Source organism: Medicago truncatula, chromosome 3 (genome assembly GCF_003473485.1).
Source record: "Medicago truncatula cultivar Jemalong A17 chromosome 3, MtrunA17r5.0-ANR, whole genome shotgun sequence".
NCBI classification, from domain to species: domain Eukaryota; kingdom Viridiplantae; phylum Streptophyta; class Magnoliopsida; order Fabales; family Fabaceae; genus Medicago; species Medicago truncatula.
The window spans coordinates 48,400,091-48,421,426 of record NC_053044.1 but is presented as its reverse complement, the minus strand read 5'-3'; the positions used below and the strand labels follow the sequence as shown (position 1 = coordinate 48,421,426).

Below are 21,336 nucleotides of genomic sequence, written 5' to 3'. Positions count from 1 at the left end.
AGTTTTATGATCTTCCTTCAAGCATTACTTTAGTGTATCATCGCCTCATGCAGTTGTAGTTAAGAACGTTCTAAACTGATCATCATCTACTTTGTAAAAATGAGAGGTTAGCACGCATTTAGTGATTGTATTTGGAGTTGGTGAGAGAGTACAAGCCATGATCATTGTATTTGATAGTTCAATTTTGTCCCATCAGTCCCTTTTTGTGAAACCTTACATAATAAGTTGACTTGTATTAGTCTTCCAATCACCCTCTAGTCCTTCTTATGCATCAGTAATAGAGACAATAGGTATCAGACTTTACCTAAATTTTGCTAAGTTGTATGTTTCTACAAGCAAAGATCGATTCCCAAAATATAGTTTATAAAAATGAAGATAATCTACTTGTGCATTTCTACCCGATAAACCATTTATTTAGAAAACAATGGTTCATGCATCCCAAGAAGACTAAACAATCACTACCTATCACCAAAACAGAAATAGAATAGGCATATACATCATGAACCATTTTCATAATTACAAACACTTAAGCTTATGCAGCAGCAGCATCAACTTCGCCTCTCATCAAACTCCCAAAATCCTCATGAACAGTAGTGGATTCTATTATTATTATCTCAGTCTGATTGAAGCAGTATATAGGAGCCTGCCAATGCGGATCCTCAAGCACTGCTCCAACCTCAAATGTCATCACATGAGCAGTATATCCTCCATCTATTAAAATTATCACTATATCAAACTTCATTTCACAGCAACAATAACAAATTAGCTCAATCGGTTATAGCATAAATGTTTTTCATATAAATGTTTATGTATAAGTTATTTCTATTACTAGAAGTATAAGAAAAATTGTTTCATATAAGCTAATATCATGAACATGTCATAAGTAGTTTCTATAAACTCTCCCAAAGTGTATGACAAGATAAGATTAAATAGGTAGATCCAAATATAGCCTAAGAGTGATAATATAAGAGACACAAAACCAAACCTGAGTAGAAGAACCACTTAACAGGTCTACGAGTGAGAACATCTTCATAGTACACAATGAAATCAACTTTCGTCCAAACATTACAAAGGAAATTATCAACATGTTCTTGACCTAAATACGTAGCGTCGTCAAGAAAATTAGGACAGAGAATACCGACAGGAAAGTGGACAACCTTGCAATGGCGGTCTGAGGGATGGAGAGTGTAGATGAAGGAGGTACCGTTGGTCCATTCGAGGTCGTAAACGACGACATCATTGAGTTGATTTTGGATGATGTTGAAGTTTCGACCGTTAGGCCAGTCGTACCATAAGTCCACTTTTTGCAGGACTCCGCTCTTGTTCATGAACATTAAGGCATGAAACTGCTCTGGCCAAACAGCCGGAATTGGCTCAGCCATCGAATATGAAGCCGAGAGAGAGAAGAGATTGACATATAGGAATATCCTAGATAGTTGTTCTATTTCAGAGGCCATGGCTGCTCTAAGTTTCATCACAACAAATAAGAGAAATGGAAACTAAAAACAAGTCATTCATGGAAATTATCAGAAAAGATAAGAGTTTGATGAATGTGAGGTGGAAACTCCATTTTATTCTTCCAAACAATTTTTTTCATTTATTATTTATTTCTTGTCCCTTTTCTTTATTGATTTAAAAATACTTAATTTCATCTGCCATTTTGATTTACCAATTTTTTTAGATTTAATCTCTGGGTATTTTAAATTATTACTATTTAGTCCCTCTACCTATTTAAAAACAATATCTTTGCTACTAATAAGCAAATTGGAAGTGATTCTGCAATCAATTCATTATGCACAATCGATACTTTCCACACACCCGAACATATATTAATTTCCGGGTGCTAAGAATTGTCTTGCCTCAATACTCAATAGTATACACACAAGCCTGCCATTTCACGCAGTAGATGGACGTGCTCATGAGGTATTACGAGATTATTTTCAATCAATCATTATATTAAACATTTTCACCAAAATAAGTCTTATTTATCGCTTGTAAGACTTTTAGCAATTCAGTTCATTATTTCCCAAAAGTAAAAGATAGCTGAGCTGACAAAATTTGATTTACGAGTTTGGATGAAAACCAGAATGCATTCATACCTATTGATGTTAATATTTAGCTAAACTAAACAATCATTCGGAAATACATTAGTCATATACAGTTTGAACCATTTCATAATTAACAAATCCTATGCAGCAGCAGCATCGACTTTGCCTCTCATCAGACTTCCAAAAGAATCGCCACGAACAGTAGCAGATTCTAACATATTCTCAGTCTGATTGAAACAGTATTCAGGAGCCTGCCATTGCGCATCCTCAAGCACTGCTCCAACCTCAAATGTCATCACATGAGCAGTATAGCCTGCATTAATTACCAGTATATCAAACTTTATTTCATTTCACAACATTTCAAACAATAATATCATAAAATTTATTCGCATTCATTCAATCTCTTACAAGAAATAAAATCAAAACAGTAACTAGGAGTGATATTAGAAAGAAAGAAGTAAACAAACCCGTGTAGAAGATCCACTTAACAGGCCTTCGAGTGAGAACATCTTCATAATACACAATGAAATCAACTTTCTCCCAAACATTACATAGGAAATTATCAACTTGTTCTTGACCCAAATAGGTAGCACCGTCAAGCCAATTAGGACGGAGGATACCAACTTCAACATGGACAACCTTGCAGTGGCGGTCGGAGGGATGGAGAGTGTACATGAAGGAGGTTCCATTGGTCCATTCAAGGTCGTAATCTACAACATCATTGAGTTGATCTTGGATGATATTGAAGTTTCGACCGTTGGGCCAGTCGTACCATAAGTCCAATTTCTGTAGGGATCCGCTTCTGTTCATGAATAGTACGGAATGAAACTGCTCCGGCCAAGCTGCCGGAACAGGCTCCGCCGCCGAGTGAGAGAAGAGAACGACGGAGAGTAGTGCCGTTACTGTAAAGATGTGTTCTATTGCAGAGGCCATTGCTGCTTTCAACTAACACACACGAAAAATACTCAATTGATAAGAATTTGATGAATGTTAGGTGGAAATTTCATTTTGGGTTTGGGGGACCACTCTCAAAATTTGTCCACTTGTAAACCACGTGTCACATTTCTGTGTAGCTCAACTTTGTCCATTGCTTTGTTTGGATTATTTACTCATAGAGTAGTGATATATGTACATTAATATGTGACAACTTTCATTTTCTCTTTTCTTATTGGTCCAAAACAATAGAGAGAGAAAAAAAGAAAGAGAAAGAATAAAAATATAATGTAAGAAAGAGAAAGAATAAAAATATAATGTGAGTATGAGAGATAAAGTTGTACAAAAGTTGTTACAACATACAGTTTCTCCCTAACCCAACAACAATGGAAACATAATAGAAAGTTTCAAAGTTAAAAAAAGTGAAGTTTTTGTTTTGGTTTAAGATTTGTTGGAGATTTATCTAAGAGGAAAACAAAAGATCTTAATAAGTGAAATTTGATCAAATAGTTTGTTGGTAAATAAAGTGCCATCTCAAGTGGAGATTTATAGTAGTAGATTGATTGAAAGTCATGAACCCATCAGCAAGTTAGTGTGTGTGAGAGACCCTTATAAACTTCACAATTGTGTCTTTGATATGGTAACTCATCCGTTTCTTCTCAATTGTATGAATTAAAGCAGATTGGAACTTGGAAGTAAAATATAAGAAAAGAGTTTAAAAAAAGAAACGCATACAATGATACATTGTCCAAAAGTCACATGTATTGTGAAAGTGAACACATTTAGTTTGTAATAAATCCAGATATCAACGCAGAGATGGCTCTAGACTGTTACTCCATTGAGTGTAAACCCTGGCAGGGAGAAGAGCATTCAGACTATTTCTTTCTTTCTTTTATCGTTAGTTTCTTTACATTCTGCAATGAACAAAGGATCGTCCCTCCCCCTTTGATTTTCATTGATGACCAATCCCCAAACAATATGCCAATAATCAAAAGATAGATTACAGATAATAGTTAAGATTCAAGTCAGAATCTTCAAAGTTTATACCCCTTTCACTTATATCTAGTACTAGCTAATACAAACCTTAAAGAAACATTTATTGATACTATTATTTTAGTGACTTATAGTGACAAAAAAGGTGAACCCGATTCTATTCTTTGCCATAGGTAGACGAAAAAATACTCAATCTCAAGCTATTGATTTCCAGATGCAGGAGCATCCCGGCCTTTCTTAATATCATCCCAACCTCTTACCCATGGCTGGCCAAGTGTTGCTCTAGTTTCAGGAGCAGAATGGCTGTCAAGGTTTTTCATAACTTTTCCCCGCAATGCAGCAAAGACCTAAGCAATAACAGATGATTGACTGGCATGAGAATTGTACTCCAAACAAAACAAAATCAACCAGCTAACATAATCGGAATTTAATTATCTGATCAATAATATGAAACTCACTGGGTTTACATCAACTGATTCTGGGGGTTGCTCCTGTCCTGATATCCACTTCCATAAATCTGGATTTTCCTGAAGACCAGAAATAGAATTTTGAACTGACTTAAGTTAATAAACAGAACAGACTGAAACTTTGACCTTTACTTGCTATCACATTTTCCTTTTTCCTTCAAAAATTGGCTAAGTAAATCCTCAAATAGAACCATAGCCACCAGTTTCATAATTTTCTTTGGTAGGTGGTATGGGTAGGCAAGACCTCTAAGTATTAGATGGGGGATACGTTATTTGGCTTCATAGTACTTTCTAATATACTAATGATGCACTATAAATAAATTAGTAAAAACAATAAAGTACTTGATGAAAAATATATAATATCTTCAATAGTAATTACTTGAAATTTAAAAGACAAAAATAAAAGTCTGGACATAAACATAAGGTATTAAAAATAACTTAAAAAATTAAACATAATTTGCCAACAACAAAAACTCAATTTTTATGCATTTTCCTCTCTAGCCAACAACTCCTCTCGTTGTATTTCTTTGATCTTTCACACCACTGATTAATTCCAAGATCATATCTTGTAGAAGAAGTGTCGTTACTCGTTAGTAATCCATATCACATATTTTGAACGAGCCGACCTTGTAGCTATTAGAAAACTGTGACCAGAAACAGTTATTTCCTTGAGTAAAAATCAACATATCCGCTCTTGCACAATTAAATTTGTCCATCACTACATTGTAAATATAAGAATAAGTACTCCAAGTTTTTTTATAATAGAAGAGTTGCTTATTGGAATATTGGTTGAGGTTGCCTTTTTTAGCCATCTCTCCTTGAAACTATTAAATTAATATGTTGACCATCAATCAATAGAACTCATGGTTACAATATACAGTTGTGCGGGAAGACATTGCATATATTCCATTTTTTATGTGAACATGACAAATTGATAGCTCAAAAGTTTGTGTTCCACTTTGTATATTTTTTCAAAGACTTGTGTGCAGTGTCCACTTCCTTATACCGATTTGCAGCTATAACTCGTAAAACTAACGTCGCAAGATGACTTGTGTCATAAAGTCAAGGGATCAATGCCAAAACAAGACAATAATTAGTAGGCAATGTTTCCCATTTCAGAGTAACAATATGTATATCTGTCTCTTTATAATTTCTCGACTTCCCCAATCATCAAATTTAATCAACATGTAATTCGTTTATTATCTTAATCACATTTTCAACTTCTACCCAATAATTCTTAATGTCAATTGTTTCAGCAACAAAATCCCTCATTTGCTTAACTCATTCTTTCCAAGTATTCAACATGGTTGTAGTTGCAAGAGCTTCTCGATACCAAGAAGCTTCTTAGGTATATTATAGTGAGGCAAATTTGATTTTTGCAACTGTCAACAATTCAAGTTTTGGATTGGCTCTAAAAATGGCTAAAGATTAATTATGTTTACTTATGTACTTGACTGTAGTTTTTTCCTATGAGAGAGGAAATGTTACAGTGAAGTACATAATTAATCATAGTCAATCTTTAGCCATTTTTAGAGAAAATCACAAACTTGAATTGTTAAAAGTAGCAAAGACTGGGTTTGTCTTGCATTATATTATATTTAAGTTGCTTCTGGTGTTTTGAGAAGCTCTTGCAACTATTGTTGTGTTGCATACTTGTAAAACAATGGATTAATTAAGGAGACGGAAACACAATAAAAATGGGGTTTTGTAGCAAAAACAATTGGCAGTGGGAATATTTGGGAGGAAGTTGAAAATGTGGCTAATATAATAAAAACAATTTACACATTGATTAAGTTTGTTGATGGTGAAGACTTAAAAATGGGAGAATTTTATGAGAAAATGAATATAATGTTTGGGAAGCACAATAAATTATGAAAAGAAACAAGTATGCAGATTGTTACTCTAAAATAAAAAATATTATCACTACAAGATGACCAAAGCGAATTATACTACTAATTATTGTTTTGTTTTGCATTGACCCCTCGACTTTATGATACATGTTATCTTACGACACTAGTTATGGGAGCTATAGCTGGACATCATATAATGAAGAGGACACTACACTATGCAAGCATTTGAAAAAAATATATTAAAATGAGGAGGAACAAAAACTTTAAAGTTATCAGTTTAACATGTTTCACACAAAGAATGGAATATATGCAATGTCTTCAAATCAACCGGAGGTTGTAACCACGAGTTCTATTGATTGGTGGTCATCATATGGATTTAAAACTCTTGAGCTAGCCAAGTTGGCAGAAAAGTATATCTCAACCAATAATTAGGTTCTTTTATTGAGAAAGAACTTGGAGTACATACTCTTATATCTAAAATGTAAATGTGAACAAGTTTAATTGAGCTAGAGGGGACAAATTGGTTTATATTCACTCAAATATTCGTCAACAATAACGATTTTCTAGTAGCTACAAGCATTAATGTTCGATACTAGCAAAGCCCCAATAGAAACAATGACATCATCAATTCATGTTACCAATGAAATCCAAATAGACAAACAGAGAAATGACATAGAAAAAGTGAAAGGGTAATAAAAATAATAATGAGTATAATGTGAAGATGTAAATTACCAAGTCGAGGACATGAATGAGAGCTTTAATCCGATTTTCATCCAATTTATGGATATTATCCTCTACCCATTTGCCAAGAACCAAGTCCAGTTCCAGAAACCCGCGTTGTTTGCTTCTATATAATAACCTATGGAGCATTGAGAAATCAAACAAATAAAGAACGTTAAGCCCAATCAAAATGGGGAAAAAAAATTAAAAAGAGGAGAACCTGTTAAATAAGCGCCTTTTGGATTCTTCGTTAGATAAATTAATAACTACGGGTGATTGAGATTGGGACGTGAAAGGGGCAAAAGGAGGCCTGAAATGGAGAAAGGGTTTTGTGGAAGAAGTGATGATGCTTTTGTTAGAGTTGATGAGTCTGTGGACATTGATAACAGCTTTTCTTATAGTCGCCATTAGAAAATTTGACTAATTTTATTTTTTTTCTGTGTGCTATATGGGTAGGGGGTGGGAGTGGTTCTCTACGAATATGTTCAAGAAATGGTGATGCTTGTTGTTTACGGAGCAATTCTCCTTGGGGAAAAATATAGATGAGTTATGTGTCCTTTCAACGACAACAAAAAATACTCCGGTTTTAAATACTACACTATAAGACAAGTTTTTTTCTTTTTTTTTTAATTCGTTGATAGACAATAATATAAACTAAATACATTATTTATTGAATGGGTCTGAAATATGAATTTTCTTTTATATTTTGACGGAAAGGAGTAATGTGTTGGTCAAAATTATTTAAGATTTCTTAGATTGTCTTTTTTTTTATAACCAAAAAAAAAATATTGTCTTTTTTTTTTTTTGTGATAGTCGAGATTCGAACTCTGTATCTTACATATTTTATGCATTGTCCATACCAACTGAGTTAAGCTCTCAGAGACACCTTAAATAGTCTCTGTCAATTATAAATGAGACACACGTTATTATTCCACTCGTAAGTTTTTGGGGAATTAGTCACTTTAGTCCTGAATGTAGATAAATTGCAAAACAGTCCCTAAATGTAGACTTTGTTGGTCAATTTCAGGGATTAAAGTGACTAAGAGAGTCTACATTCAAAGACTAAATTGACTAATGGGGTCTGTATTGAGAGACTAAATTGACTAACAGAGTCTACATTCAAAAACTATTTTGCAATATATTTGCATTCAGGGACTAAAGTGACAACTCATTTTCTATTAAAGGACTAAAGTGACCTATCTCCCTAAGTTTTTAGACTCTGACTGATGAAGTCAATAGGGATACTAATTGTTAAGTTTCTTTGTTGGGTTTAACCGTTAAGTTTTTTGAATAATTTTTTTTGTTAAGTTACATTAGAGGTTGAGAAACGAAATCATTTTTATGGAGAAGTGGTAAACTGCAATATACAGCTCCTATAAACAAAAAAAATATGTAGCTAATGCAGTTCGTTAATGAATATAATAATGTCACAATATTAATATTACGTATTGAACTATTGATATCTTCTTAACACTTTTTAGGATCGGCTCAAGGATTAAGTAGACCAACCTAAGGTTTTGGGCCGTAAAGTATGGGTGACGTCTTAAAAAAATGCTTAAAAGTATGAGTTGATTATTTTTTTATTTTTTCTGTGCTATGAGTATTGATTTATTCAATTAGTAGAAATTATCTTCTTTTATGAGATCAACATAGCAATGCTTAGGCTTGCAAAAATAAAATATTGATACCGACCTTCTTTTTCGATGATTAAGGATAAAAAAATATATTTTTGAGTTGTAGCGAAGCTCCAATAATGAATAATAAACTTACAATAAAAATAAAAGTCTTATAACATGATATGATATGAAAAACTCTTCAAATTGCTAGTGAACACTTGAAGACATCAAACATAGTCAAACTTACAAGTGATGATCACCAATGTGCCTCAAATACCTCTCCATAATCCATGTGTCACACTAATAGACCATTAATTTAACCATCGATCATAATATCTCAATTAACCTCTGAATATACTATACTGGTAGCCCTTAATTACCATAGACCACAAGGAATCAAAGTTGTAACTTTCTTTTCCTAGCAGTTTAACTCTACATAACCATGTTGTGCTTAAAAGTTAATCTCTCTTCTTTCAGCAAAAAACTTCCCTGTAATCTCTTGATCAGGAACAAGGGCAATCCAAACTCCAGTATCAGCCCCTTGTTCAACTGTAACACTTCCTGCATAACCTGTTAGAGCAGTTTTCACCCAACCAGGACAGTAACAATTAATGTAAATCTTTTCACCCTCTGGTCTATCAGAAAGCTTCTTTGCCATATATCTTGTGTAAGTATTTACTGCAAGTTTTGATACTGAATAGTCAGTAAAAGTTTGAGGCCACCCTCCTGTTTTCCAACTTCCATCTTCTATTTGTTGTAGAAAATTATTTATAGTTTCATCAATTAGTTCCTCTGAAAGAGATTCCACATCACTTAGTTTCTCCCTCAATTCCTCATTTTCTATTCTCTGTAACACAATCAAGTTATAGTTAATCAGTTTTGCATTTCTCATAATTTGAGAATTAAGAGTGTACATACAAATTCATCATTGAAATTGTAAGTTCCGTCCAATAGTCTCCTGCTAATTGGGAAATATGTCCCTAAAATTATAAAATGTCATTCAAAATGATTCCTATTTTACTTTCCATTGTTAAAGACTACAATATGGGCATGTAGCATATTAAATGAACATGTTACATTGCACGTTAATCCTACATCAATATCACCTCATTAGGAATTAATTTGACTATGAAACTAGTTCATGAGATACCTAAATTTCATAGGCAGATTAATCCAAGGTGTGATGCTATTAATGTGTCATGTCATAGTCTCCAATGATAAAAGTTAATCGAGATACTATTTAACTGACAGTTTACAATTTTATATAAATATATATTTATAAATTTGCAAAAATCATACTACATTCAATTATGCATACAATTTTGAGAACAAAAGTGTATTGCAAGTTACAAGAATAAAAATTACTCAATGAATCAATTAGATTGTTTACTCACATTTCGTTTACCGTTTAGACGACCCAAACGTGAACTCACATTAACAATACGACCACCGGCAGCAGATGGCTTCATCAAAGGAATCATAGCTTCAATCATTCTCTTGGTCCCATAATAATTTGTTTCAATACATTTACGAGCATTTTCAACTGAGTTATCAGATCCCATGTTCGAATTAACACCAGCATTATTTACCTATAAATGACAAAATTATAGCCAAGAAACAATTGATAAAAAATTTAAATTGCAAACAGAAATTAGAGATTGATTATTCACTCCTCATTTTTTTAACAATGCTAACACCTATAATCAAAATTAAAGACGAATTTCACATTTTTGGCTAATTACATTTTAGAAACTTACTAGAATATCTAGACCACCATATTCTTCTTTCAACCATTCAGCAAATTCATTGACGGATGAAGAATCTAATATATCAAGTTGATGACAATGGACGTCCAAACCACCTTCTTGCAAGACCTTAATTGATTCAACACCAACACTAGCATCTCTTGATGTCAACACAACAGTAACTCCATGATCTGCAAGTTGTCTTGAAATCTCAAAACCAATTCCTCGGTTTCCACCGGTAACCACGGCAATAGTTTCCTTGGACCACCACCTTTATATAGAAAAGTAACATATTAAAATCATGATTTTAACGGATTTTAATTTGTTGCAATCAACAATCCACACATTCACACAATCCGTACATTGGTGGTCATTGGATCGAAATCAAGCGGACTGGATTGAAATATATATGGATTATTCAATCTTGATCTGACGACCACCGACGTGTTGATTGGGTGAATGCATCGAATTTAACAATCATATGTTCATATGATAATCAGAAGGAAAAACTAACTAGAAGTTAATATTATTGAACAATAAAATAATTATAGTTCAAATTAACCTCTGGTGATCAGAATAAGGAATGGTTCTCAAAAGGGATATTTCTTGCAATCTCTTATCTTTTCGTGATTTTTCTTTGTGACCCATGTCTGTATAGATGTGGATTTGGCAACAATGAAGCTAAATTAAAAGTAGCATTGTTTGGAGTATGGGATAGTGCAACATGAAAGAAAAATATGTTGTGTTGTAATGTATTGAATGTATCACATATGCTATGTTGTTATCCGCATGCAAAGGATCAAATTGATGTCCTAGAATAGAATGCTACGTTATTGGTTCAAGAGCACCTATGTTGTTGGTCTCTGGTCAATGCATGGAACTGCACTTTAGGTAACATTAGCTAATTTTTGTTCCGCAACGTTGGGGCCCTTTCGTTTCTTGTCATTTTTCACCTAAGCTATTTGTCAACATTTAATTTTAACAATAAATTTAATTACGAAAAAAATAATAAATTGATCATTTTTGTTGACAAAATAAACGATATTCATCATTCAAATTGACAGAGTGATACAATAGAAAGTTAAAGTCCCTAAAGACAAATGGGTGAATCTGTAAATAAACTCAAACTCACGTATCCATGTTAATAGCATAAAACAACAAAATACATATACTTATAAATATGATTATATTTAATTGTACTACTAAGACGGTAAACTCATATAAACAAACAAGAGTAGTTAACATCAAAATTTAGTTTTTCACACGCTTAAATCGTTAAATACTATCGAGTATCATGTATGAGTGCTATGTGTTTTTTTTTTAACATCTAATTTGATGTTTTCAAGTTTGAAATAACGATATTTTTAAGAAATTTTGTTCAAATTTAAACTTATACCTTCTAGTAGGGGTTTAAGTGCTTGTTTGATTTAGTAGTGATTATATGATTTTTATAATCACGATAACTTTTCACGTTTTTAGCTTTTGTAACTTTAAGATTTTTACTAGTTTGCCTCGCGACATGATATTTGTCTATTTGCCATGCAAAAGCTAATCCAAACACATGTTTAATTGGCTGGACTGAGTAAGGATATGTGTCATATTCTCTACCCAAAACATTTAAAAAAAAATTGTAACAAAAATAAAACAAATTTGGTCCATAAGAAAAATACTTTCAAAAATAACAGAATCTAAATCAAACATAACAAAATCTAAATCTCAAATGTCATAGAAGTCGGTGCCGATATTATATAATCTAATTATTGGTCTACGAACATGTCAATGAACTAAACATAAATGATAAAAGATAAATGATATCTGAACAATCATTTTCTAACAACTTTTGTGACAACTTTCTCTCTCATACTTACATATGTCTTTACTTTATCATTTTATTCAGTTTGGTCGGTTGGTAGGTTTTCCTCGATTTACTCATCCATTTCTGAAGGTGGTATGATTCTCATGCGTTTGAACAATTTGGAAAGAAAGGAATACTAATATTTTTAACAACAAAAATGTTGACATAGATCACATGTTCGACGAAGTTAAGTTGCAATCATTTTATGGTTAAAGGCAAAAATGATTATTTTCGCTTTCACTTATCATGTTTGGTGGCAAAATCTCTTAGCTTGCATGTGATTGATCTTGTAATTTTTGTTGTTGTTGTGTTTTTTTAGTTGTTGTTAATAGTGGCTACTATATTAACTATGTGTAACTTTTTTTTATCACATCTTGTGTGGGGTAGGTCACCTTTGATGTTTTATTTATTTATTTTGGCTTGTTACAAAAGAAAATTGTCGACCTATTTAATATGGGTTACTAGTGTTTTACCCGTTTGTAATATAGGTCATTTTCGGTTTTCACCCTGTAATTTTTCTTTTTGTCCTTGTAAATATTTTTTTTTGTTTTGGACTTTCATGAAAAATTTCGCTCCCTGTAATTTGAGAAAATTTCAGTTTACTATCTGTAATTTGAGCAAATTTTGGTTTACCCCTAATAATTTGAGCAAATTTTGGTCTACCTCCTGCCAGATCATCGATGTTGTACAGTCAGGTGACCTTGGGGATTATTTTGAAAAGAAAATAAATTTACAAGACCGAATTCAATTCTTTTTTACAAAAGACAAACCCATAAATTACCTATATTACAAAGGTAAAACACAGTTAAATTAACCCTTAAATATATGGGAACTTCTATGGTACACTCACAATTTTAAGTGTACCGGTACTCTTGTTTTACAAAATATATAAATTAAAGATCACTTTAATGAAATAAAAAGGTATTTGTCAATATTTATATTTTAGAAAACATCATTTCATAAAAAAAAACCATCATTTCATTGTTTATAAGGATCATATTACAAAATTTACATTTTGTCATAAAAAATAATCAATATTCATTGTTATGAGTAATAAAAAATTCTTAAAAATTAAATTTTATTTCGTCGAAACTTTTGGTATATAAAATTTAATTATCTTAGTTGTCAATGATAGAAAATAATTATTTTTCTTCAAAAAAACAACTCATTTATTATTAATTTTACGACTTGGTGTACCAATACACCCAAATTTATTGGATGTACCATAGAATTTGCCTAAATATATTTCTACTCTACTTTATTTTTGGGCTCACTCATGCGTTCCTATGCATAATTGCAAATAATTTTCCATAAGCAACGTGTCTCAACGAACTGGCCAACACGTATGCGTGGAAAGTACTTTACAACTAGGCCAAAGTGTCCAAAATGAAAAGAAGGAAAAAGTGATTACATTTTCTTTTCTTTACACGATTAGAATTTAGTTTTGACACATTATAATATTTTAAGTTTAAAAAGTTTTCTCATTCTTTAAAAAAAATTGTTTAAAAAGTTTTCTCATAGTGAGCTTTAAATTAAAATATATATTTGACAAATGAAGGTTATATTCGATATGAATTGTTAAAGAGAAATTATATTTGTAAGATCATTATATAACAACTTTTGTGATAATTTTCTTTTTCATACTTATATTATATTTTTATTTTCTATCTATTACTTTGATTTTCGTATCAATACATATTTTTTTTTGTAAAAACATGGTTGTCAAATAACACTACTCATTGTTAAACTCTCGTAACATGTCAAACTAAATCTAAAAAAAAAGGTAATAATGTCTAATGTCCAACAAACATCAAATAAGATTACTTCTGAAAAGTCAAAATAAATTAAAATTTAATTGTAAAATAAACACAAAGCTACAACCTTTTAAAATAGTGTTTCTCTTAATGTATTGTCTACTTCAAATTTTATGTGTAATCTGACACTATTTTTGTTTTTATATTATATTATATACGAAATTTTTATTTTTATTTAATAGTGATTATCTATAGTTTAAATCTCTTTCCGCTTAGATCAATCTACTGTTGATTAATCGCACACCTGACATCATCATCACATAAAAGATGTTTTGATGAACATAACTCTTTTAACTAAAAACAAAAACATGGAGAATATCCAATGAAAAAAAAAAGGAGAATATCTCCTTAAAAAACATGGAGAGTATCCAATGAAATGCCTCTTTTTCACATACTTAGTAGCCCCATTTAGATTCAACAGCAAAATACTATTTAGTCAAAAGAAAACAAGCAAAATATTATCGAGTCAAAAGAAAAGAATAATCAATATATAAATATTCGATAAAAAAGATTAGAATGAACGAAAATTTGAATAAAAATAGTTCATAAATCTTAGCCGATAAATATAATGACATTTCTTTTTTATTTGACACAATATACTAGAATTTTTAAGTGGAACGTCAATTCCTTCAAAGTAACTTTGCATTGTTTAATATTTAAAATTTCGTCCTTTAATCTAATTAATGTCACGTTGTTAATTTGATGATATGGCTCCGTTAATTGATCAACCCACATATAAAATGACAATTTTACCCCTATCTTTATCTTCTTCACATTCCTCCCTCCTCTTCTTACTGGATCTGCAAACAACATCCATTCCCAAATTGAAAAAAAAAAATAAACTTCCTGTTTCAAAGCTTTCTTCTTCTTCCATCTCATCCACCACCACCAATTGTATCCATCTCTTCCATCACCACCAATACAAACAAGAAACCAATTCTCAAAAAAATACAAAATCAGTAAGATTTTTTTTTAAATAATCTAAACTCAAAATCAAATACAATCCAACAACCACTACAACAACCCAATTCAGGTTTATCAACCAACCAATTAACAAGTTCAAAAGACCAAGAACAAAAACAACAACAAGAACAACAACCCACAACCAAACCAGACCAAACTTCCGATCGCGAGCCGTCCATGCCGCCGCCGTATCTGCTCCGATCCTCTTTCGATCGTGATTTCGCATCCAGTCACGACAGTCACTCTTTTTCACTCGATGCTTCTATTTGTTCTTCTTCCTCTTTCTTGTCTCCATTCCGTGAATCAACACCCATTTGCTTTTGATTTCTGTTTTCATGTCCACACCCATTTGATTTTCCAGAAAAAGGTGAAAGAAGAATCACTTTGTCATGTATCCTATCCTTTTTGTTTGTTTCTTACTTGAACAAAATAATAACATTATCATTTTCTGATTTTTTTTTATTAAAAAAAAAAAAAAACTAATCTGAGAAATTAAATATATACATGACCAGGAGATAGTGAAATTGAATACCCATAAATGGATTGAAGAAAATAGTATGTTGTTGCAGTTGTTAGCTCTCGTGGGAAATGAAATTTTGATGTTATATTTGTGAACGAATTTGGGAGTGAGAATAATCAAAGCATAGAACTAGTAATGAACATAAGAAAAAGGAAATGGGAATTGCAAACCAGAGTTGATGATGAGGGTATTTTTGTCCATTCATGTATCATTTTGTTAATTTGATGAGGTGACGGTCATTAAGTGGGTTAGGGGTGAAATTTTAAATGATTAAACAATGCAAGGATTAGCGAATCATGGACCAATTTTTAAACGAGCCTAATACATGGACCAATATTTAAGTTTCTTTTCTTTTTTTTGAGAGAAGAAAAGAAAAGTATACCATTGTTATTTGGCAAATATCCCATAAAATTTAAATAAGTGGTTTTCACATCTATTAAGTTTTTCCTTTTATGTTTTTTGTGATTTCGTCGTCTAAGTGCGGTGTTGTATTATTCGTCGTCTTGTGCGGCGTTTGATTTTGCGTTTTGTCGTGGTGTTTGTTCAGTTTTTATTGAAAGATCTACATCAGTTAATTACAAATTCAACCATAGATTCGGAATCATGGGTATTTCGGTGACTTAAGTTTTATCATATTATTTGTAGGCATTTTGCCATTGTATGCTATTAACTTGGATGCTGTGAGTTTATTTGCAGATTCACCCTTTACGTTTTTAGCGATGTTTGTATCTGATGTATTCTATCGATTTGAATGAATGAATAATTTTGTTTTTGTTAAAAAAAAAAAAAAAACAATATACCATAAAATCTGTCTTTTTGCATACATTTATTAGCCAGTTTTATTATTCAACACCAAAATGCAGTCACCCTTCACATTTGACATCACATTTTTAACTTGCAAGTTGCAACAATCATCTTTTCTTTTTATCCCCAAAGATACACCACAAAACAAAATAAAAACGTGTTCATTCTGTCGAAAAAAATCTTTTTCTTTTACACAGAAATAGAAACATATGCAAAATGTTGAAACCGTCGCAATTACCAGTTTTGTTGTAATTTTCATCTTCAGACACTCTTCTCAGTCCAACATCAGATCTGAAAACAAAGTTCGAAACTTTTCATCCTCAAATGTCAAATGCTCAAAAGGGTTATCTCATAATTCATTAAAAACCAAATCAACACAATGGGTGGTGGCAGTATCAAAAAGAAGATCTCAAAAAACATTTCACTAGATCACGTGCTTGAGGCATTAGGTGAAACAAAAGAAGAAAGGGAAATTCGCATTCGAAGCCTTTTCAATTTCTTTGATGGAGGGAATAATGGGTACATAGATTATATTCAGATAGAGAAAGGGTTATCTGCATTGCAAATTCCAGCGGAGTATAAATATGCAAGAGAGCTTTTCATGGTTTGTGATGCTAATAGTGATGGTAGGGTTGATTACAATGAGTTTAGGAGATATATGGATGATAAGGAATTGGAACTTTATTGTATTTTTCAAGCTATTGATGTTGAACATAGTGGTAGTATTCTTCCTGAAGAGCTTTGGGATGCTCTTGATAGGGCTGGTATATTCTCTTCCTTTTTCTTTTGCCTTTAGTTTAATCATTTTTTGTTATTTGTTACTATTTTTGGTTGTTTGCTTTATGTAGGTTGAGTTTTTTATTAGGAAAATTCTAATAGAAGAAAAGTATAATGCTGTCTTAGTGAAAACCAGTCTTAAAGTAGAAGATTTATAATGAAAATATGTTTCTTATATTATACTTTAGTTTGAATTTGGCTGGTTGAGGTGTAGAATTGATTCTGACATGTTTGGTTGCTCTCAGGGGGAATTGATTTTGCCTCCAGAGTTGATTCTACTCGATGCTAGAAATTGGAGCTTTTGATTCTAGAAATGATTTTAACACTCAACTTTATTGTTCACTTTACTTTCAACTCACTTTTAGCCAAAATCAATTTTACATGATCAATTCACTCAAAGTCGATTTTTGTCAACTCATAACCAAACATGTGCATAGTGTCTGACAGTGTCTCGAATAAGGTTACCTGCCATGGAAAAAAACACTGGGGGGGAAAAGTATTTAATGCTTTTTAAGAGGAAATGGTTCTGACCTCTCTTGAGGTGTGCTTAAATGACAGATAGCCCATACTATTCTGTGTAAAACAATGATCTCCCCTCAATTTCCCTCCCCTCCCCTTCCCCCTCTATTTATTATGTAGGATTATAAGTATAGGGGCGTGCCACAGAAACAGAATTGCAAGGAGGTTAGTAGAATTTTCTCAACAAATAACTATGATGGGTGTTTATTCAAAAATAGAAAGGCCATGTGCTATTTAAACATACTTCCTCACTAGAGGTGTATGTGATTTCCCTTTTCAATTTAAAGTTATTAAAAGTGAGAAAATGTATTAAATACTTTTTTAACCGATGTCTTCAATTCACTGATCAGGAATAACTTCTTCTTTTTTTTTTGGTTAAAAGCTTTTTGTGACATAAAACAAGTTAATCAAGCTTGTAATATTGGCTTTTAGACTTATGTAGTTTAGGATAAATGGGAATTGGATTGTGGATTCTATGATTGTGAAGGGATATATATGCTTTGCTTTTTTAACGGGACATTTTAACCAGTTGTAACAATTGTCTGTGAAGAATGTTGACTAGCTGCAGATGTTGTATATTCTTTCCCAAGTTTATACCTTTTCCATTCTATATTGTGTTTGTTACATCTTTGATTGTTTGGTTTCTTATTTATGTGTAATAATCTGCTATGACCACTGCAGTTGTAGTGGATATAGAAGATGGTTTTCCTTTTTGCGAAAGTTTTTTTTTTTTTACCTGATAGTTTTTATCATAAGCATGAGCAGTTTCAATGCTGCAGGAATTGAAATGGATGAAGAGGAGCTTGCTCGCTTTGTGGAGCACGTTGACAAGGACAATAATGGAACTATCACTTTTGAAGAATGGAGAGATTTTCTTCTACTTTACCCTCATGAAGCAACTATTGAAAATATATATCACCATTGGGAGAGAGTCTACCATGTAGACATTGGAGACCAAGCTGTCATTCCTGAAGACATTAGCAAGCACGCTAACCGGAGCAAATATTTTATTGCTGGAGGAATAGCAGGTGCTACTTCACGTACTGCTACCGCACCTCTCGATCGTCTGAAGGTGATGTTGCAAGTTCAGACTACACGTTCTTCTGTTGTTTCCGCAGTTACGACAATATGGAAGCAAGATAATATAAGGGGATTTTTCCGAGGTAATGGATTGAATGTTGTGAAGGTATCACCAGAAAGTGCAATCAAATTCTATGCTTTTGAAATGTTGAAAAAAGTAATTGGAGAGGCTCAAGGGAACAATTCGGATATTGGTGCTGCTGGGAGGCTTTTAGCAGGTGGCGTGGCTGGTGGAATTGCGCAGACCGCAATTTATCCTATGGACCTTATCAAAACTAGGCTACAAACTTGTGCTTCTGAAGGTGGAAGGGCTCCTAAACTTGGAACCCTCACAAAGAATATATGGGTTCAAGAAGGACCTCGAGCTTTCTACCGAGGACTTCTTCCGTCTGTGATTGGCATGATTCCTTATGCTGGCATTGATCTTGCTTTTTATGATACCTTGAAAGATATGTCCAAGAAATATATTATTCATGATAGTGGTATGGTATTACTGCAACCGCTAAACATGCTTATTTTGTTTAATAACAAATTAACAATCATTAAACTTTTACCTTTGAAAAGTGAAACCATTTCTTATTATTGTTTTCCCTCCTTCATAGATCCTGGTCCTCTAGTACAACTAGGATGTGGGACAATTTCTGGAACTCTTGGAGCTACATGTGTCTATCCACTGCAGGTTATTCGTACTAGGTATAGCATTGTTTCTCTACCCTCTTTATCCAAATGAAATGATCGGAATCATTTGTATTTTTCAGAACTGGTTTTGTATTTGTTATTTTAGGGATGTTCTTTGCTGACATTACATTTTAATCCTTTTTCAGGCTTCAGGCACAACCTTTGAACAGTTCCGATGCTTATAAGGGAATGTTTGATGCATTTTGTAGAACTTTTCAGCATGAAGGCTTTAGAGGTTTCTACAAGGGACTCCTTCCAAATCTACTCAAAGTTGTGCCAGCTGCGAGCATTACTTATATGGTCTATGAAAGTATGAAGAAAAATCTCGATTTAGAGTAGAGTTACATATATCTATCTGGAATATCACCTAGTTTTCCCACACGCATCTAGCTGCTTAGTATTGGCTTTATGGTACTTCCAATTAGGTTTAGTTATTTTCTTATGTAATTGAGCTAATGAAAATACCTTATTAAATCTTGCATTGTTGATGATGACGGCGATAAAAAAAAATTATTACTCCTTTAGGCAATATGGCAAATATTTATTCCTTTTGTGACTCTTGAAACATAATTTTGTAGTCAGAAACATGGGAAGTATTTCCCCATTATGCTCATCTGAACTAAATGTTGATTAACTAGAGTTGTATCATTCTTAGATCAAATGCTAAAATACAGTGCTGCGGATCTCTTCATTATGTGGTCCTTCAATCTTCTTTTAAATTCTATGTTAATCATAGGGATCCAGAAGTTCTAGTGACCATTAGGTGAAATGGGTTCCTTAACAGGCAATAAGAAGATGAGAAAGAGAAAGATACAGGATCTTATAACCATTCTGCAGTGTATAATTTCTGGTGAGGACAAGGATCCAATTCAGCTTCTTGATGAAGCCATACGTTGCTTGAAATGCTTAAAACTGAAGACTAAGCTCATGAACCTGATGTCTTGTAAGTTGGGAGAATTTCAAGCCGGTTGAGTTTAAATTTTTTTGTGTAGTAACCCAATGGCTAGAAATTCACCTTTTTAATGTGAATAAGAAGGGTATCCGGGGTTTGGGTTCGAACCCAGACCCCGTATATATTATGCAATGTCCCTATTAGCTGATTTAAGCTCACGGTGACCAAGCCAGTTGAGTTATTACTTATACATATAATAAGTTATATTTTGAGTTTTGATGTGCAGAATAATCGAGGTATTTTTTGCTTTATAAGAGGAAGTATTCAGCCACAGTTCTTCAACACACCCTTTAAACCCTTCGTATTTTATTTTTTTGGTAATATGCGAGAACAGTTCACAAGCATAAAAAATGCACTAAAAAATACCGAGAACCCTTTAAACCCTTGCACTAAAAAAAATGCACTAACAGTTCTTCCACTTGTCTCTTAAGTTATATACGCTTAAAAAATAAATATAAATGTAGTAGAGTATATAGCTATAGTTTAATACAATTAAACTTTTAGTGCATTTTTTTTTCTATTTTTGAAAATAAGTGTCCTTAATTAACGTACGGTCGGTTCATCAGCTTCTTTTACCAAACCAACCAACTATGATTAACTAGCTTTTCTAACCATAGATGTTTACCTATCCAACTACATAACAATAAAGTATAAACTAGCTTAGCTTAACAGTTCACAAGCATATCCTTAGCTTAGCTTAACATTGCCACCTCATCCTCTGTAGATTACCTTCCTCCCAGACACAACCATCGTATGATCAGAAACTTAGAACAAATAGTTCCAATCAAACATTCCAAATTACATGTACCATGTGTGGAAAAAGAAACAATAACATAAATGATTCCAAATTACATGAAACACAATAAGGAAATTTGATAAATAAACATAACATAAGCAATCACCATAGATAGCAATCCGCACAAGCACTTCATGTTTTAAAACAAAACAAAAGTACATATTTGAGAATAAACCGAAATTAATCCGTGTGTTACATAAATAACT

General features: G+C 32.5%; 5 protein-coding genes and 1 long non-coding RNA gene across 7 annotated transcripts in view; 1 reads left to right on the top strand and 5 right to left on the bottom strand.

Moving 5' to 3' along the window:
- Nucleotides 1–326: 326 nt before the first annotated feature.
- LOC11423081 (uncharacterized protein At4g14100) lies at nt 327–1,560 on the bottom strand. Its single transcript, XM_003602690.4, has 2 exons — nt 986–1,560; nt 327–711 (listed from the first exon to the last, which is right to left on the bottom strand). The coding sequence occupies exons 1-2, from the start codon at nt 1,473–1,475 to the stop codon at nt 533–535; spliced, it is 669 nt and encodes a 222-aa protein (XP_003602738.2). The 5' UTR covers nt 1,476–1,560; the 3' UTR covers nt 327–532.
- A 462-nt stretch (nt 1,561–2,022) lies between these two features.
- Nucleotides 2,023–3,038, bottom strand: LOC11434090 (uncharacterized protein At4g14100). Its single transcript, XM_003602689.4, has 2 exons — nt 2,516–3,038; nt 2,023–2,361 (listed from the first exon to the last, which is right to left on the bottom strand). Exons 1-2 carry the CDS (start codon nt 2,979–2,981, stop codon nt 2,189–2,191), a joined length of 639 nt encoding a protein of 212 aa, XP_003602737.1. The 5' UTR covers nt 2,982–3,038; the 3' UTR covers nt 2,023–2,188.
- A 657-nt stretch (nt 3,039–3,695) lies between these two features.
- On the bottom strand, nt 3,696–7,569 carry LOC11434550 (succinate dehydrogenase assembly factor 2, mitochondrial). The gene is made up of 4 exons (XM_003602688.4): nt 7,232–7,569; nt 7,024–7,150; nt 4,433–4,501; nt 3,696–4,321 (listed from the first exon to the last, which is right to left on the bottom strand). Exons 1-4 carry the CDS (start codon nt 7,417–7,419, stop codon nt 4,175–4,177), a joined length of 531 nt encoding a protein of 176 aa, XP_003602736.1. The 5' UTR covers nt 7,420–7,569; the 3' UTR covers nt 3,696–4,174.
- Nucleotides 7,570–9,047: 1,478 nt separating this feature from the next.
- Nucleotides 9,048–11,020, bottom strand: LOC11421284 ((+)-neomenthol dehydrogenase). The gene is made up of 4 exons (XM_003602687.2): nt 10,935–11,020; nt 10,385–10,643; nt 10,022–10,216; nt 9,048–9,474 (listed from the first exon to the last, which is right to left on the bottom strand). Exons 1-4 carry the CDS (start codon nt 11,018–11,020, stop codon nt 9,079–9,081), a joined length of 936 nt encoding a protein of 311 aa, XP_003602735.1. The 3' UTR covers nt 9,048–9,078.
- Nucleotides 11,021–16,379: 5,359 nt separating this feature from the next.
- Nucleotides 16,380–20,036, top strand: LOC11429691 (calcium-dependent mitochondrial ATP-magnesium/phosphate carrier protein 3). 2 transcript variants are annotated; one of them, XM_003602686.4, is made up of 4 exons: nt 16,380–17,092; nt 18,404–19,186; nt 19,307–19,397; nt 19,529–20,036. In XM_003602686.4, exons 1-4 carry the CDS (start codon nt 16,708–16,710, stop codon nt 19,719–19,721), a joined length of 1,452 nt encoding a protein of 483 aa, XP_003602734.1. In that variant the 5' UTR covers nt 16,380–16,707; the 3' UTR covers nt 19,722–20,036. The 2 variants fall into 2 exon arrangements, with proteins under 2 accessions (XP_003602734.1, XP_024635453.1); XM_024779685.2 differs by having other exon boundaries at nt 16,955–17,092; nt 18,390–19,186.
- Nucleotides 20,037–21,146: 1,110 nt separating this feature from the next.
- The window catches only part of LOC112420423 (uncharacterized), a 703-nt gene continuing 513 nt past the window's right edge, over nt 21,147–21,336 (bottom strand). Inside the window, exon 2 of the long non-coding RNA XR_003010475.2 lies at nt 21,147–21,336. This exon is cut by the window's right edge and continues 179 nt beyond it. This is a non-coding gene — a long non-coding RNA (uncharacterized lncRNA).